At 37.9% G+C, this 15,637-nt stretch overlaps 1 protein-coding gene across 2 annotated transcripts in view; it reads right to left on the bottom strand.

Annotated features, from left to right (window-relative positions):
• The window catches only part of TLL1 (tolloid like 1), a 216,892-nt gene that overhangs the window by 171,598 nt on the left and 29,657 nt on the right, over positions 1-15,637 (bottom strand). Inside the window, exon 2 of one of the 2 annotated variants that reach the window (XM_040471053.1) lies at positions 12,024-12,129. The exons of the other annotated variant lie outside the window; for it this stretch is intronic. Within the exon in view, the coding sequence (XP_040326987.1) occupies positions 12,024-12,045 (22 nt within the window). The 5' untranslated portion in view covers positions 12,046-12,129. The remainder of the gene's footprint in view (positions 1-12,023; positions 12,130-15,637) is intronic. 2 annotated transcript variants of the gene reach the window in all.

A 15,637-nucleotide genomic window follows, 5' to 3' on the forward strand; every position in this document is an offset into this window, starting at 1 on the left:
AGAGAGAGAGAGGCAAAGCAAGAAACAGAGTCCTAACTATAGAGAACAAACTAAAGTGTTCCCCAGCGGGGGGGGGGGGGGCAGAGATGGGTGAAACAGGGGATGGGGATTAAGGTGGGCACTTGTTGTGATGAGCACCGGGTGATGCATGGAAGTGTTGAATCACTATATTGTATACCTGAAACTAATATTACACTGTATATTAGCCAACTGGAATTTGAATAAAAAACTTGAAAAATAATTTAACAATTAGATTCTAGAGGGCACTAAGAAGGGGATGTGGCCATCAAGAGATTGGCTAGAGGTGGTCCCAGAGTCTGCTGGAATGAAATCAACCATTACTATAATGAAAACATGTGGTACAGAGCAAGGAGAAAAATCTCTTGCCTTTTCAAGTGAACTTCTTCCTCACTGCCTTTAGCTCCCAGGGTCATTCTCTTAAAGCTGGGTGTCAAGCCTTTGTGCCTGATTTCTAAGCACGGCTTCTGTACCTTTTAAAAGACATCTGAATCATTACCTGACACGGAGGCTTATCCTCGGACTTGTAGTTGCCAGGACTAGAACAGTCAGTGTAAGTCACATATCAGAGGTTACAGAAATGATTCTGAAAACACCATGGTATTTTTAAAATTATTTCCTCTATGATAAAGAGTGTCTCCCAGCAGGCATTCTGCACTTAAAGAGGGAGGATGAATGCCACCCTGAGAAGGCAGTGGATATGACTTAGGGGAATTTCCAGCAACACAGAAAGGAGAAATAAAAGGAGCTCATAGAAATTTGAAGGGTAAAGAAAAGCAGTAGGGGACTCAGTCATCAAGAGTGTTGAAATAGCAAAGGGTACAGGGGAGGGGGGGGTGTGGCTCAGCATGCTAAAAGAAAAGCTGAATGCTGAGCGGGCTAGAAAATCCAGGAGGAAAGTGACAGTCAAGTGGATCTATTCCAATTGGGGCCACCGAGCCAGAATAAAACGCCAGTTAGTACCCCCAAGCTCCTCTCAAACCCTCATGAGTCAAGGAAGGTATTCAGGGGTATTTCTCCCATGCCCTTAGCAGGATATGAAGATAGTTGATCATGGAGTATAAAGATCATCAAAGTGATCCTGAAATTAAAAGCTGAAAGACAGACTGCCAGAACGGATGGACTGTCAACCTTGGGCTTTTAAACAATGGTTGCGTCAGCAGGGACGTGCATTCATCATCCCTGATTTCCACAGTGAACTCCAGCCAAGAAAACAGCAGTGGGCACAAGCCCAGAATTGTCTCCCCAGGCCGACCAGTGTGAGCACTGGATGATGCTCAGATCTGATGGGGATGTCACAAAACAGCCTCCCTTCCCTGCCCCCAGACACCCAGATAACATCTCAGCGAGTCTATGAGGAGAAACTGATCAGATAAGGGAAGTGAGCTTACTGAACAATTATGGAAAATGAAACTGAGGTAATTACTTGGTGCTCTAAGTACCCACCACCACAATCCACACCACCAGCAGCATGCAAAGGAAGCTTTAACAATAAGACACAGAAGAGAAAAATGCTAGGGTTTTGTTTTTGGTTTGGTTTTCAGGTTTTGGTTTGAGGGTTTGGGGGACACGTATAGTGCCATGTAAATTTGTGACGTCTTATACAAGAATTTGAGAAGTTTCATATACTTAAAGCCACTTTAACATTCTAATCGGAAGCAGTAAACGTACCGAGGGAAAATAAGCATCTTACTGTACAGTTAAGTGCAGTATTCTCTCTGCCCAACACTGACACCAGAGCTTTCCATACATCAAGCAGTTCAGTGTCACAGTTTATTCCACAGTGCAGCACATTTAAATTTTTAAATCAACACACACAACACGGAAGGCTTCTGTCACAGTCAAGGGAACGCAAAAACTTTGCTGATTTTAATGTATTTAAATGTATTATTAATGTGTTAATAATTATATACTTATAATTAATATATAGTTATATACATAATGATTTAATGATTATTAAATTCTTTTAAAATATTTTTCTGACAAGTAATTCCAACTCTCTTTAATAACACTAGACTACAAACCAATTCTAAAGTACAAGAAGGCATCTGAATTGTGATTCGGATTAAACTAAACGCAGTACTCACTTCCCATTCGCAGTCTCCATTTTGAGCCTCACACCTGAGCTCTGCCTTCTGACTTAGGCAAGGTTATTGCAGATGCTGAGTACCCTCAATTTGAAAGGTTTGTAAGCTACACCTACATAGGAACCTACCCTTTTGTCTCAATGTAAGCAGCTACACAGAACTTTATAAAGATGATGAGAGTCAGGGAGGAGGAACAGGGTGAGTGACATTTTCAGACTCACAAGCTTATGGTGATCTGTGGAAGAGGTGAAATAGCAGTGCTATAGATTCAAGAAAAGGAAGAAGGGCAGGGGCGATTATTCACATGAGTGTGGACTAAGAAGGAAATTCCTGGTCGCAGGTGTCTCTGGTAGCATTCCTGGCCTGTCCTCCTCACCCCTTTTCACTGTAATCTTAGTCCTTCCCCAAGACAAGTTCCAAGTAGGCGGAGATGGTAGGTGGTATGTAAGCAGGTATCTCACTACCTACTCCAGGATGTCCAACCCTTCTCTGACTCTCTCTCCATGGGTTCATCTGCTTACAGTCAAACTCTATTGGTCACTCTTCTGACATCCTTACTGATGAAGTTAGGATAGCACCTGTTTTCCTACCAAAAGCCATAGAGTGAGGGGACTGTATCCTGAGCTTCTCAAGTATCTACCACCTGCAAGAAACGTGGCTTTGCCTCAGGCCACTTCCTCTTTGTAAGTGCAGTATCTCAGAATGAACTGAGAACAACCCCATGAAGAAGATAAGGCTAGCCACTGCAGTCTCCAATATGGGCACACTTGAATGCATTAACTTTGAAGGAAGAGAAAAATAAACCCAGTAGAAATCTAACTGTGTAAAAAATTAAATTAAGCTTAGAAGAAGCTTAAAAATTAAATTAAGCTCAGAACTGCAAACTACCAAATTACAATTCAAGATAACTCTCCTAAGTTAATTAAAACAGTTCTCTGTCATTCTTAATACTTTAGTCATGGGATACAGTGACCTGGCTTTATAATCTCAAGAAACATAAGTATTCATTTGTATCAATAAATCCATGAAATAAATTATAAATGGTATTTTATTAGTTGTCTTTCTTACAAGTTTAAGTCTTTAAATGTATTCACAAGTAAAAAATGTCATCTATAAACTAAGGATAATAATTATCCTACTTCAAAGAGTTGCTGAAGAAAGGAATCAAAAAGAGTACTTAGAACAGTGCCTAACACAGAATTAGTACTTTATAAACATTTGCTGTTGTGACTGTTATCTATTCCCTTCCCAAATATAACTGGTGACATACTATTCAAGATCACTTTACAGTCACTACACTACTATATGTCTATGTTTTTTCTGGAGTGCTTATAAGCTAAACAACATATTTCCTTATACATTTTATTTCAACATTTGCATTTTTAAAGAATTTCTCAAGTATGACCAAACAAGATGCAAAGAAAGTATTTAGGGTTCCACTTCTTTGAAAGAAAATAATTTCTTTTGCCTAGGAGAATAATGACCCTGAGCGAATTTATCAAAATCACAGAAATTAGTTTGCATTTACAAAAAAGCACTTCTTTAAAGCAAGGGTCAACAGACTTTAAGATAGTAAATATTTTATTTTAGTCTTTGTGGACCATATGTTCTCTGTTACAACTATTTAAGTCTGCCATTGTAATGCAAAAGCAGCCACAGGCTGCATGTAAATGAATATGACTATTTCAATAAAACTGTCTACTCCAGGTCTCAAGCATGCAATAAATAACTATTCATATAGAAAGCAAAATCTAATAGATGACGAAAGAATATGTACCTGTTGCATGATGAACAGTGTTGAAGAACTCAAACTATTTTCAGTTCTCTTACATCACACTTATGATTGCTTATCCATTAATTCTTCATTATAGTCCCTCTGATATTACCACTACTGCTCTATACCTATCGAAGGGGACACATTGGCCTTAAACACATTTATTTGTACCTTCTCCACCTCTTACCAACCTGATGAAGACAGCCAAACTCCAGTGATTTCTGGGAGAATACACCCAGGCCTTGATTTCTGAACATTCCCCTTTAGCTCAATCGAGATTAAAAAGTATTGGCTTAATTTAGTGGCCAAATTAGCAAAGCTGTACTGATTCAACTCCAGCCAAGTCAGCTCTTTTCTGGGATATTTATTAGGTTGAGTGATGCTTAAACAAATTCATAATGAAGAGTTAATCATGAATTTTACATTCTGGTGGGGGAAAAAAAAGATGTTGCCAAATATCAGACTACTTAGAATTTAATCATACAAACAGGGCACTAATGGACATCAAGGTTGGAAAAATATTTACTTGTATTATAAAACCTTTTACTTCTTCAATACAGACATTACTTCCTAAGTCCTAAGGAATGAACAGCAGCAGGTATCACAGGATTTATTTCTATAAGGAGAAGTTCAGAAATCAAGAAATAAAGTGTCACAGAGAGTCGACTGCTTGGCTGGAAATAGAAGACCAATTTCCTGAACTCTCATCACTGTGATATCTACTACATAGCTTCTTTTTATATCTGGATATTTCCAAAGGAAAGCAACAGAAGGAGTTATTCCATTTCAATTCACTTCTCCTGAGAAAAAGTCAGACTTGCTGAGGGAAAACTCATGTATAATTTGTCTACTTCTTTACAGACAGTAGGAAGACGAGTTTCTTTCAATACTCTTGTTTCCTTTCGTGACCTAATCTGAAGGAGGATACCGACTTTCACAGCTGCAAAAGAAAACTGAGTGTGATGGTGACTTAAGCCAAGCTGAGAACCACTAGTTCGGCGATGCCAAGCAGCATTTTGGTCACCCAAAGCCAAAAACTACTGTCACTTTGTGCCAAAAGCCTTGGCGTGATCTCTGCCATCACGCTCTCTACTTTAGAAGAACTGAATGGGACGACACTGCCCTTGGTTCCCCTGCATTTGTGAACTAAATCAGCAGTTCTAATTACTCAAGCCCATTGCCCCAAGGGGGTTCTTAAAATTCAAACTTATTTCACGGGTATTTGATGGGGTGAAAAAATCAGTCACTTTTTTTTTTTTAATTGGATTTGTTGTTCCTGACTTTTCTGCACCACAAGCCACAACATTAGCAATGAAGCAGCAGAGGAGGCACAAGTTAAAACAAGTAGGAGAGCCAGGAGCCTGAGGGAATCCTCAGACTGGAACTGAGGCTGGCAGTGCTTGGGGTGTACACATTGGAAACGAGTGAATGGTAAGGAGTTAGGACCAGGGCGAAGGGGTAATGTTTACTTTTCTCAGCTTTAAGGTTCTTTTGGAAATTTCTGATATTTTAAGGCAACAGAAGAAGAGTATTTTTATGCAGTGATAATGTTCCAGCCATACGGAAACCTTGCAGAGGTAGAGAATATTCCAAGGCTTGGCATAATTCTACGTCTTTGTTTATGCCACTCCTTTGGCCTGCAGTGCCCTTCCTGCCTTCTGGCAAATCCCTCATCTAACCCTCCAACAGTCTGTCAAATTCTACTTTCCTTCTGATGAGGTTCTACCCAGCTCTGTTTACCTCAGGTAGTAGCTGTCCTCCCCTGTCCTGCAGAACTTTGATCACACTTCCATTACAATGCTCATCACAGTGCATGGTCACATCTGTTTACATCTGTCTCCTCAGTTACACGTTGTGGGCGTTTAGAAATCAGAACCACATATTCTGGTCTTCTGTGTCATTTCACTCATAGAATCTAGCATGTTATTTGACACAGAGGAGGTACTCATGTCAGGCTGAATAAATTGTCTAGCCGAACTATTTTAACTTTGTTGGACTAGAAGAAACCTTAGATCCCGTTCAGCTCTGATTTTGAGAGACAAAGAAATGAAAGAGTTTAAGAAACATGTCCAGGGCTAGAGCTACAGGACAGCTCTCCTGAGTCCCTTTTCATTCTGCACAATACCACACCTTGGGAAATGACTGAAAAGATTACCTTAGCACAAAACAGAGAGTCAGTCACTCCTCTCCTCACCAAGTTGCACATGCCTCTTTAAGAATAAGGAATGGAAAAGGGAAGAAGGAAAAGGAAAAAAGAAAAGAGACAAGGAGGAAGCCAAATTGTAAACACCCCTAGATCAAGGTTGTTTGGCCTCAGCACTACTGACATTTAGACTGGATAATCCTTTGTTGTGAGAGGCTTTCCTGTGCATTGTAGGATTTTAGCAGCATCTCTGACCCCCTCTACTCACTTAGATGCTGGTAGCAGCCCACCTCCCCAACTGTGACAACCAAAAATGTTTCCAGACTTTGCCAAATGTCCCCTGGGGGCACAATCGCTCCAGGTTGAGACTGACGGCCCCAGGCGAACAATCTCAGAGGAGGTAATCTACACTACTTCAAAGTACCAATAAATTAGCATGTTTCATATACTGGCTTCAAACCAATATTCTCATATTAAGCATAGAAGCCAGAACCTGAAATACTTAATCCTCTTACATTTCTATTAATCCATTTTATTAAAAACAATGATGTTGTCACTTGGCCTATACAACTGTTAATACAACAACTAGAAAGAAAGAAAGAAAAAGAAAAGAGAGAGAGAGAGGAGGAAAGAAAGGAAGAAAGAAAGAAAGAAAGAAAGAAGAGAAAAAGAGACTTGCTAAACCTTACAGTTCTAAAAGAGATTAAACATACTTAATGTGTTGTAGATATAACCTTAATAATTTTTATTTCAGTTTTACTTTAAACTTGTTTAAAAGTCCTTCCTTGCGGCGCCTGGGTGGCGCAGTCGGTTGGGCGTCCGACTTCAGCCAGGTCACGATCTCGCGGTCCGTGAGTTCGAGCCCCGCGTCAGGCTCTGGGCTGATGGCTCAGAGCCTGGAGCCTGTTTCCGAGTCTGTGTCTCCCTCTCTCTCTGACCCTCCCCCGTTCATGCTCTGTCTCTCTCTGTCCCAAAAATAAATAAACGTTGAAAAAAAAAATTTTTTTAAGTCCTTCCTCAGTATCACACATAAGAATCACAAATTCATTATTCCTACAAAACACAATCTAAGGAAATAAAAATTAGTGAAAGAGGAAGCAAATATCTTTGACTTGATTTGAGTATATATCTTCCAAAACCCATGCTTTCCTTCATGGTATGCAAAAGTCTTTAATTAAGATTTTAATGTACCTGCGTTTTTTTTTCTGTTTTGATTCTTAAAAGTAATTCCAGGATTTATAGTTCTGTTCTAATTTCTAACTGAGGAGTGTAACAAATTCACATTTCAAAACTGAAATATTAAACATGAATAGTCAATGGCCAGAGTTATTACTTTTTATTTTTTATAAAATCGGGGTTTATCAAAAAAAAAAAAAAAAGAATAACCTAAACCTAGTCTACTCCATTCATCTAGTCTAATAAAACCTTATCATGACTTACTAAGTAGAGTCCAAAACTGTACTTGTTCAATTGTATAAACCACAACGTCCCTTTTCTGCAAAGTTAATGAAACAACAGTCAGCCAACACAACTGGCTGGCTGGGAATTCTTGGGGTCTGGCCTCCAGCTCTTGGCTTTGACAGGGCACCACTGGATGGTGGCTGTCCACTCAGCTTAAACAGCAATGAAGACAGCATATGGCACTAATGCCAGCTGCCATGTCCAGAACGACAGCAGGGATCCCTGAAACTCAGGTGGTTTCATCACTACACTGTGCAAACTGGATCCAAATGACACTCCAGGTTCACCCTTCTGCTTCTGCTTCCTGAACAGAGTAGCCTCCTATTTCCCACCCCATGTTACCATCCCCTGTGATCTTCCTGATTCCATAAAATAGGAACTTTAACCAGGGGAAAGGGCAAATTGCCAATCACATTATAGCCAAATTTCATTTCCTGTGGGGTTTTATCTACCCACTCACGCTTTTAAATGCAATTAAGAGGAATATCACAGCTTTAAGTATGAGGTTGTTAACCAGGAACTTTTTCCATCCTGCTCACTATCTCCTCAATAAGGCCTTAAAACCTGATAAAAAAGCAGGTATAGATAATGAGACAGATAATCAAACTAGACACACACACACACACACACACACACACACACACACACACTATTTTATTTCCACTGCAATCCACAGGCTCCCAGGTTATTTGAGAATCTGGAATGCTAACAAGACTGGCAAATCATAATTACTGCCACCAACCCTTCGACTTGTGACAATATTCAAAATTTAATCTCTTATTTAAATTTAAATTTCATTTAAAAATTGCATTATATTCCTACCCCAATGCCTCATTAAATAGTATGGAAACAATTCTTATATTTCAGATTCCCTCTTCTAATAATTAAGATTATATGACTATACTTAAAATAGTTTACTTATAAAACTTTGAAAACTGATAGCTAAAATGTTGATAATCTGCTAATTCCAAAAGTCAGTCATTTCTTATTATTGACTAAATCAAAGAAAGTGCCTGCTGTATTTTGGGATTTTGATGATGTTTTTGGGAAAATTTCCCATTTTTCTCATAGCCTTGTGGCTTGGAGGCAGGGCTACTGCATATGATTCTACTATTTATACATGTGCAACAGATCCTGAGTGACAAAGGGGACGCAAACCCAGCCCAGCCTCAGTGCCAAGCCACATCTGAAAGGAAAAGTTCATTACTAGGATTCTTCTGCTCAGAGGTGGCACGTTCTTGTAATTTATCCAAAGACAAGTACACGCTAGCTAATCCCTACCTGACAGGTACACTACAGAGCCTCAAGAATCACTCAAGTGTGGAAGAACAGGCCAAAAAAGAAAAAAAAAAAAATCTCAATGACCAGAGGACAACCCTTTCAAATTCTGTGCTAACTGCTAGATCATAACCCTCAAAGGGCAGACTCTGTCTAAAGTTCACGTTCCAAAATCCCAATTTTTACACAGATTAAGTTCTAAAAATCCTAAATCAATGCTAACAAATTATTGAAGTAATTCCCTGTTGTTTAACTTTTATGTCTTTATCAACATCAGTCTCTTTATGCAACAGAGAAAATATAAAAATTCAACGTGGTACATGAATCCCCTTTAAAATAATATTACTTATGATGGGTACGTTTGAGGAAAATACTTCCGAGGTGTCCCACGGTCAAATTAGGGCTTGTGCATCGATAGAAATCATTCTAAAATCTTGGGGCAGAGAACAGAAAACAAGGAAGGAGAACAAGAAAAGACACGGGAAGATAGGCAGGGAAGGAAAAGGATGATTATAACAAAGAAATAAAGGGAACAGAGGAAAAGCAACCCCGATTTTCTGCCTTAGGGTAATTACAGAGTGGTAAACAATATTCATGCAAATATCCAGCTTTCTAAACCACTCATTCAACTACAGGTTTCAAAAACAAACAACCAGTAACAAAGAATCACACAAGTATTTGATTCTAATAAGTTTAAAGAGTTTCAAAACAGATACTCCCCTTGATTTAAGATGTTTAAATTATGAATGCCAAGATAAATAAGTTTCTTACCTCCTGTTACCCATTCATTTTTGGCTTTTTTCTCCCTTCTCAGTGCTCTCGGCCCAGGTCAACTGGTACATACAGTTTCTCAGAGCCCCAGTCAGCTGTTCTGGGATCAGCTCTGACAAGCACAGCTACCCTGGTAAAAATGAGTTCTCTTTGTCTTTCTCATCTGAGAGCTTTCCTCCCATCTCAAATCAAAAAAAAAAAAAAAATCAACTTTGACTGTTATCTGTTTATGGGATTCAGATTTTTATGTGCATCTTCTCAAACTCTGCTTACTTTTCCTTTTTAATGCATTACTTTTCTGTTTCTGTTCTTCCCCGAGTTCTCATTCTATTTATTTTTTTTTCAACGTTTATTTATTTTTGGGACAGAGAGAGACAGAGCATGAACGGGCGAGGGGCAGAGAGAGAGGGAGACACAGAATCGGAAACAGGCTCCAGGCTTTGAGCCATCAGCCCAGAGCCTGACGCGGGGCTCGAACTCCCGGACCGCGAGATCGTGACCTGGCTGAAGTCGGACGCTTAACCGACTGCGCCACCCAGGCGCCCCCCGAGTTCTCATTCTAAACATGTGGTGTGGTTTTAAAAACTTTTTTCTTTGAATTATGAATGGTAGGGACAGATCCATCCAAGGAGTTTCAAACCACAGAAGAATCTCAGCCGAAGTGTGACTATACACACCTGTCAACACCACCTGTGGTTTTATTACTCACTGGGGACCAAAGGCTGCTCTCCTTTTTCTGGTCCAGCAGCTTAGAGCTTCACCCTGTCTTACTACGAAACATCAAGGGAAAGATGTCAAAATCTTTATACAAAACCTGCCAGGATGTCTAAGCAATATAATATCGATGAAGGAGAGGGCCTGCAGGGTATAAAACCTAAGGTCAGGAGACAAGCAGGAAGTCCCATCATCCTTGGAAGGTATGGGAGGGGGAAAAATAGAATGGAGAAAGACAGAGAGGAGAGGGGGAAGCTAGAAAGAGGGCAGAGGAGGGAGAGGGAGGAGGGCTGGTAAAGACCGTCTGATCCGGGACATGCCAGGGTAGCTTAAGCTGCTTTCCTAAGTATTTTGATGTTGTTATTCCATGCATTCCAGCCTACTGTATATTTGAATCACTTTGTTTCTTGCTCTTTTTTTAAAAATAAAAGTTACACAAAAAAGAAAATCTTATTTAAGGCTGCTGGATAAAATACCCAGATCTGAAGTGTTTTGTTCTAAGTGTTGCGCCCAAAAGATTAACAAATCTTCTACAGCCTGTAATAGTTAACCAAGTAATCTTACATATGTAATCTCATTTCATCCTCACAATCTAGAAGGGTAGGCACTCAGTGAACTTAAATGACACTCTAGTAAACTGGGGAACGGGCACCTAAAATATATCTGGGGCTTTTTGCTTTATATATCGTGTTCTTTCCAGTATCCACTATTTTAATATGTTATATAGGATGGATTCAATTAAAGAAGTAGCAATATATAAAACATTAATTTTGTATAAGTTCAAATTTGTTTGTCAGAGTTAGATGCAAGCCATTATACAGAAAAATAGAAACTAATTTGAATCTTTACTTACTGTAGAACCTTCTTTTCCCTTCTATATAATGAAGTATTATAACTTTATGTAAGAGCTCTAGAATTCAACTGTACAAGAGAAATGATCTCCTCATCATCTTCAAATACCATTACTTTATAACTTATACGCAGAAAAACTATTTGAAAAGATATTTAGATCCTCAGGACTTGATGAGAACAAAACTCGAAGTATATATTTTCTCCTCTTTGTTCATAATGAAAATTCCATCTTAATACATGCATCATAATGTAACTTCATTATTTTGCCCGAAAGGAAAAATTCAATCCCTGTAATTTATCACAAATGAACATTATTTCTACTATTTTTTGTTATCCATTTGTACATATACCAAGTATTTTATGATACAATTTACTAAGCTATTACCTTTGGGAATTCCTACATGGTTGGGAATTCATGAAGTAACAACTTCGAAAGGAAATAAATCTGTACTGAGCAACAATGTTCAACAATGCTCAAACTCTAACAGAATTAAAACAATCTCCAAAAATATAAATTTGTAGCTTTGCCCACTTAGGCATTTATGAATCTACTTATGCTCACCTTTAAAGTCCAGGAAAATTTTAAATTAGATTCTCTAAGTTTTCTCTAAACTTTAATTGATGTATATTTTCCAGTAACTCCAATTTCCTCAAAGTAATATTTTGGAGGAATTGAAAATATCAATGGGAAATCCTAATGAAACAAAAAAAAAATTGTATCTTCGAACTATGCTTTTCACCAGAGATGCATAAGAATTTACTACTTTAGAAATACTTCTAAAGTTTTATTTTAAGTCAGTGGCAATATTTGGGTGTATTTTGATGACATAAAACACACACTGAAAATAATCATTTCTATGGCTGACTTCATACAGACCTAAAATCACTGAAGGGATTTAGCCCCCCAAATTAGGAAGTCACTTACATTGACTCTGACCTCCTATCATGAGAAGTCCAGGTGCTTCTTCTTGAACTTCAAGGGCTCGGGCAGCCCAGGCATTGCCCCAACACTGCTTAGAGCAGTGGTCAGTCTGGAAGTAAAGAAGCACAGTAGTATCCCAGAGTGAGTGTTTTAAACAAGGCCTTCAAGAGGCACTAACACTGCATCCATGATTGGCCACATGCCATTTGAGACTATAACATTATCCCACCACAGCAAGAAATGGTGATGTAAACCTAGAATGAACTGCATTTCTCCAAAGAATATATCATAAAAGGGTTATAAACACGTTTCCATATTGCCATTCATTGGAAATGAGCTTTAATGGAATGATATTACACCTCCATATTTAAAAAAATTCTGAAACATACAGAAAGTCAATGAATTATATTGTTGTTTTTAGGTAAGAGCAAAATCATATGAATATCATAAAATAGGTAAAATAATTTAAATGAGCTTTAATTACAGAATGTATTTGTTTTGTTTACTCTCCCATCTTTAAAATAATTTAATAGATATCCCATAGCTAAACTAGTTTAATACACATACATTTCCTTTCTAAATATTGGCAAAAACAAAACACACACACACACACACACACACACACACACACACACACACAACCAGATGGATGATTCTGACCCTGATCGCCAGGGAGCTTTTGAAGAGTAGGCCTATATTCAGTCCCCATTCACAGAGATTCTAATTTGATGTAATTAGAGTATAATGAAACATAAGTATTTTTTTAGACTTCCAGAAATAAAACTTAAAAATGGCAAATCTAGAATTCCAGATGATCTCAAAGTTTCCTCCCACCCACCAAATTTTATAATTCTGTACCATAGCTCATTTTGCCACTCATGGAAACTATAAAATATACATTTTTAAAAAAAAAAAAGGGGTTTCAAATGGTAGACAAAGAAAGCATTACACAACTATTAAACCATATAAATATAAGCCTGATTTTTTTCTCTTTAAAATGATTTACTATTATATACATGTTTATATCTTATATATATTAATATATACATGTATTGTTATGTATATATATTATGTATTAATATATATGCATATATATACATATACACACACACACACACACACACACACACACACGTACTGAGTTGGGGTGGATAAAATACACCTATCCACCAACTTTTAAGCCAACATTTTCATTAGTCTCAAATTGTGCCTACAAGTAAGTTTTTATTCACTTACTATGAAAAAGTAGCATCTTTATATTGCAACTTTTTTAAGTCACACTGATGACTAAAATTTTAATTTCTCACTCTTTTAGAAGTCTACATTTCTTATTTTTTACTTGTACAAGTCTACAGTTCTAACATCTTGGAAACCTAAGAGGAAAGTGAAAAGTGGTAATCAATACTAAAACCTGAGAAAGAAAAAAAAATCTTTTAAAGGACAAACAGTTATGAAATAAACCTAATTTTAACTAAAATGTGCTTTATAGATGACTCATGGCTTTGTGCAAACAACTGGGAGAATTAGAGTGTGTATGCTTTATTGACAGGACAAGGGAAGAAGCAAATCCTATAAATATTCAGAAGCACAATCCCTTGTGAAAGCAAATATCAGCTATAAATAAAGAGTAAAATAAATGAAACAAAATGTAAATATAAAATGCAAATATATAAGTCATTCACTAGCAAATTCTAAGGTTACCACTAATAAAAGTTGTGACGGCTGATGTCATGGAATACTACAATCTGTAGGGTACTATTAGTACCTCCATTTTATACCCAAGAAAGAAAGATCAGATAATCTGAGTAACTTCCCCAGGTATTCACATTTAGAAATGTCATAACTAGGATTTAAACCTAAGGCAAGCTTGACTCCAGAGACTCTTACCCTCTAAATGTTCTAGCAGAGCACAAGAATAAAGGAGAAGTCATTTTTAGGTGGTCCTTCATCATGACTTATACCAGTCAAACACCAGAGGCAAAACCAACTTTCTGCCCAGAAAAGGCTTTAGAAGAATCTATATAAAGTTCATGGACCTTTTCTTAAAATGTTAACTTCATTTCCATACTTTCAAAAGAATACATGCATTTATTTATATAAAACGAAAAACAGAATGGAAAGTTGGCCCAGAAATACCATACAATATATAAGCTCACAATCAGTTCTAGTGTATTAAACACTACAAGAAGCCCAAAAATTGTCTCAATGCTACCAGCATTAAAAACAGATTGAAGAAGGAGAAAAAGGAGGAGGAGGAGGGGGAAGAGGAAGAGGAGGGGAAGAAACAGGAGGGAGTGGGGGAGGAGAGGGGGAGGCGAAGAAATCCTTCTAAAAGTAGGAGTTTCAATAACCCTGTAAAGGCCTTTTTTTCATCTTTGATAATACTCATGACTTTTCGGATATTTATGTAAAGAAATCTTGGGGCAAATGCTCAAATCTGGATGTAAAACGAGCAGCACAACCAGTTCTTTGAAGATCTTTTGGTTCTAGTTCCTGCTCTGTCAATGACATAACCTTATTCTCCCTGAATCTCACTTTCTTCCCTTACAAAAATGAGAGGGTCAGAGTATACTGGTGAGTTTTTTTCCTAAATAATTTATTAAGGAAAATTTCAAACATACAGCAAACATCCAGCAAAGTTGAAAGAATCATAGGCTGAGCACCCATAAATCCTCCCCCCTACATTTTACCATTAATATGTGACTATCCTTGTTTCATCATGTATCCGAGCAACAATCTACCTTATTTTGGTGCACTTCCAAGTAAATCACAGGTATCGACACATCTCCCCCTAAATACTTCAGCATGCTATAATTGAGTTCGGTAACTGTTTAATTTTTTACATAAAACACACATATAATAAAACAGAAATCTTAAGTGCATACTCACTTAGTTTTAATAAATGCATGGACCCAAACTCCTTTCAAGATATAAAATACTATGTTGTTGAGTTTCTGAGTTTGTTTTCTAAGTCACAGAAGCCAAGATGTGGCAAAAATAGAGAAGCTCTATTAGAAGTAAGAGTGAAGATCTTCATCCTCAGTGGTCCCTCTGCACTGCCTCAGAGTTCTTAGAGCCCAGGGCCCCTCAAAGGGGAGGAAATCATCCCAGCAGATGCTCTGTGAGACCCCCTTCCAGCTCAACACAGCCATAGCCTCTTAGCACAGATGAAAACAGTTAAACCACTTTGACATTCTCTGCCTTTCACCATACATGAAAACAAGGCCAATTTCTCAACACTTGGAAGTTTCACTGGTAAATTATAATTAGTTTGTTTGTTTATTGTGCTTAAGGCGATCCCGTATTTGTGTCTCAGATATTCATCTTTTTAAAGTGATTTTGAATGGCAATTAATATTTTCCCACATTAGGGCCAAGCTCTAGTCGTAAACTGAAATGCACCTTCAAACATTCTGGCCAGTTCCCAAATACAGTACCAATTTGGGTCGGTATTTACAGTGACAAGGGGAGTTTTCTCCACATCAGGATTATAATTCCTGCTGAGATCAGTCTCTGTCTCTCTCTCTCTCTCTCTCTCTCTCTCTCTCTCTCTGTGTGTGTGTGTGTGTGTGTGTGTCTGTGTCTCTGTGTCTCTGTGTCTCTGTGTCTCTGTCTCTT

This window comes from Herpailurus yagouaroundi, unplaced genomic scaffold (genome assembly GCF_014898765.1).
Source record: "Herpailurus yagouaroundi ecotype Mexico unplaced genomic scaffold, PumYag 28, whole genome shotgun sequence".
NCBI lineage: Eukaryota > Metazoa > Chordata > Mammalia > Carnivora > Felidae > Herpailurus > Herpailurus yagouaroundi.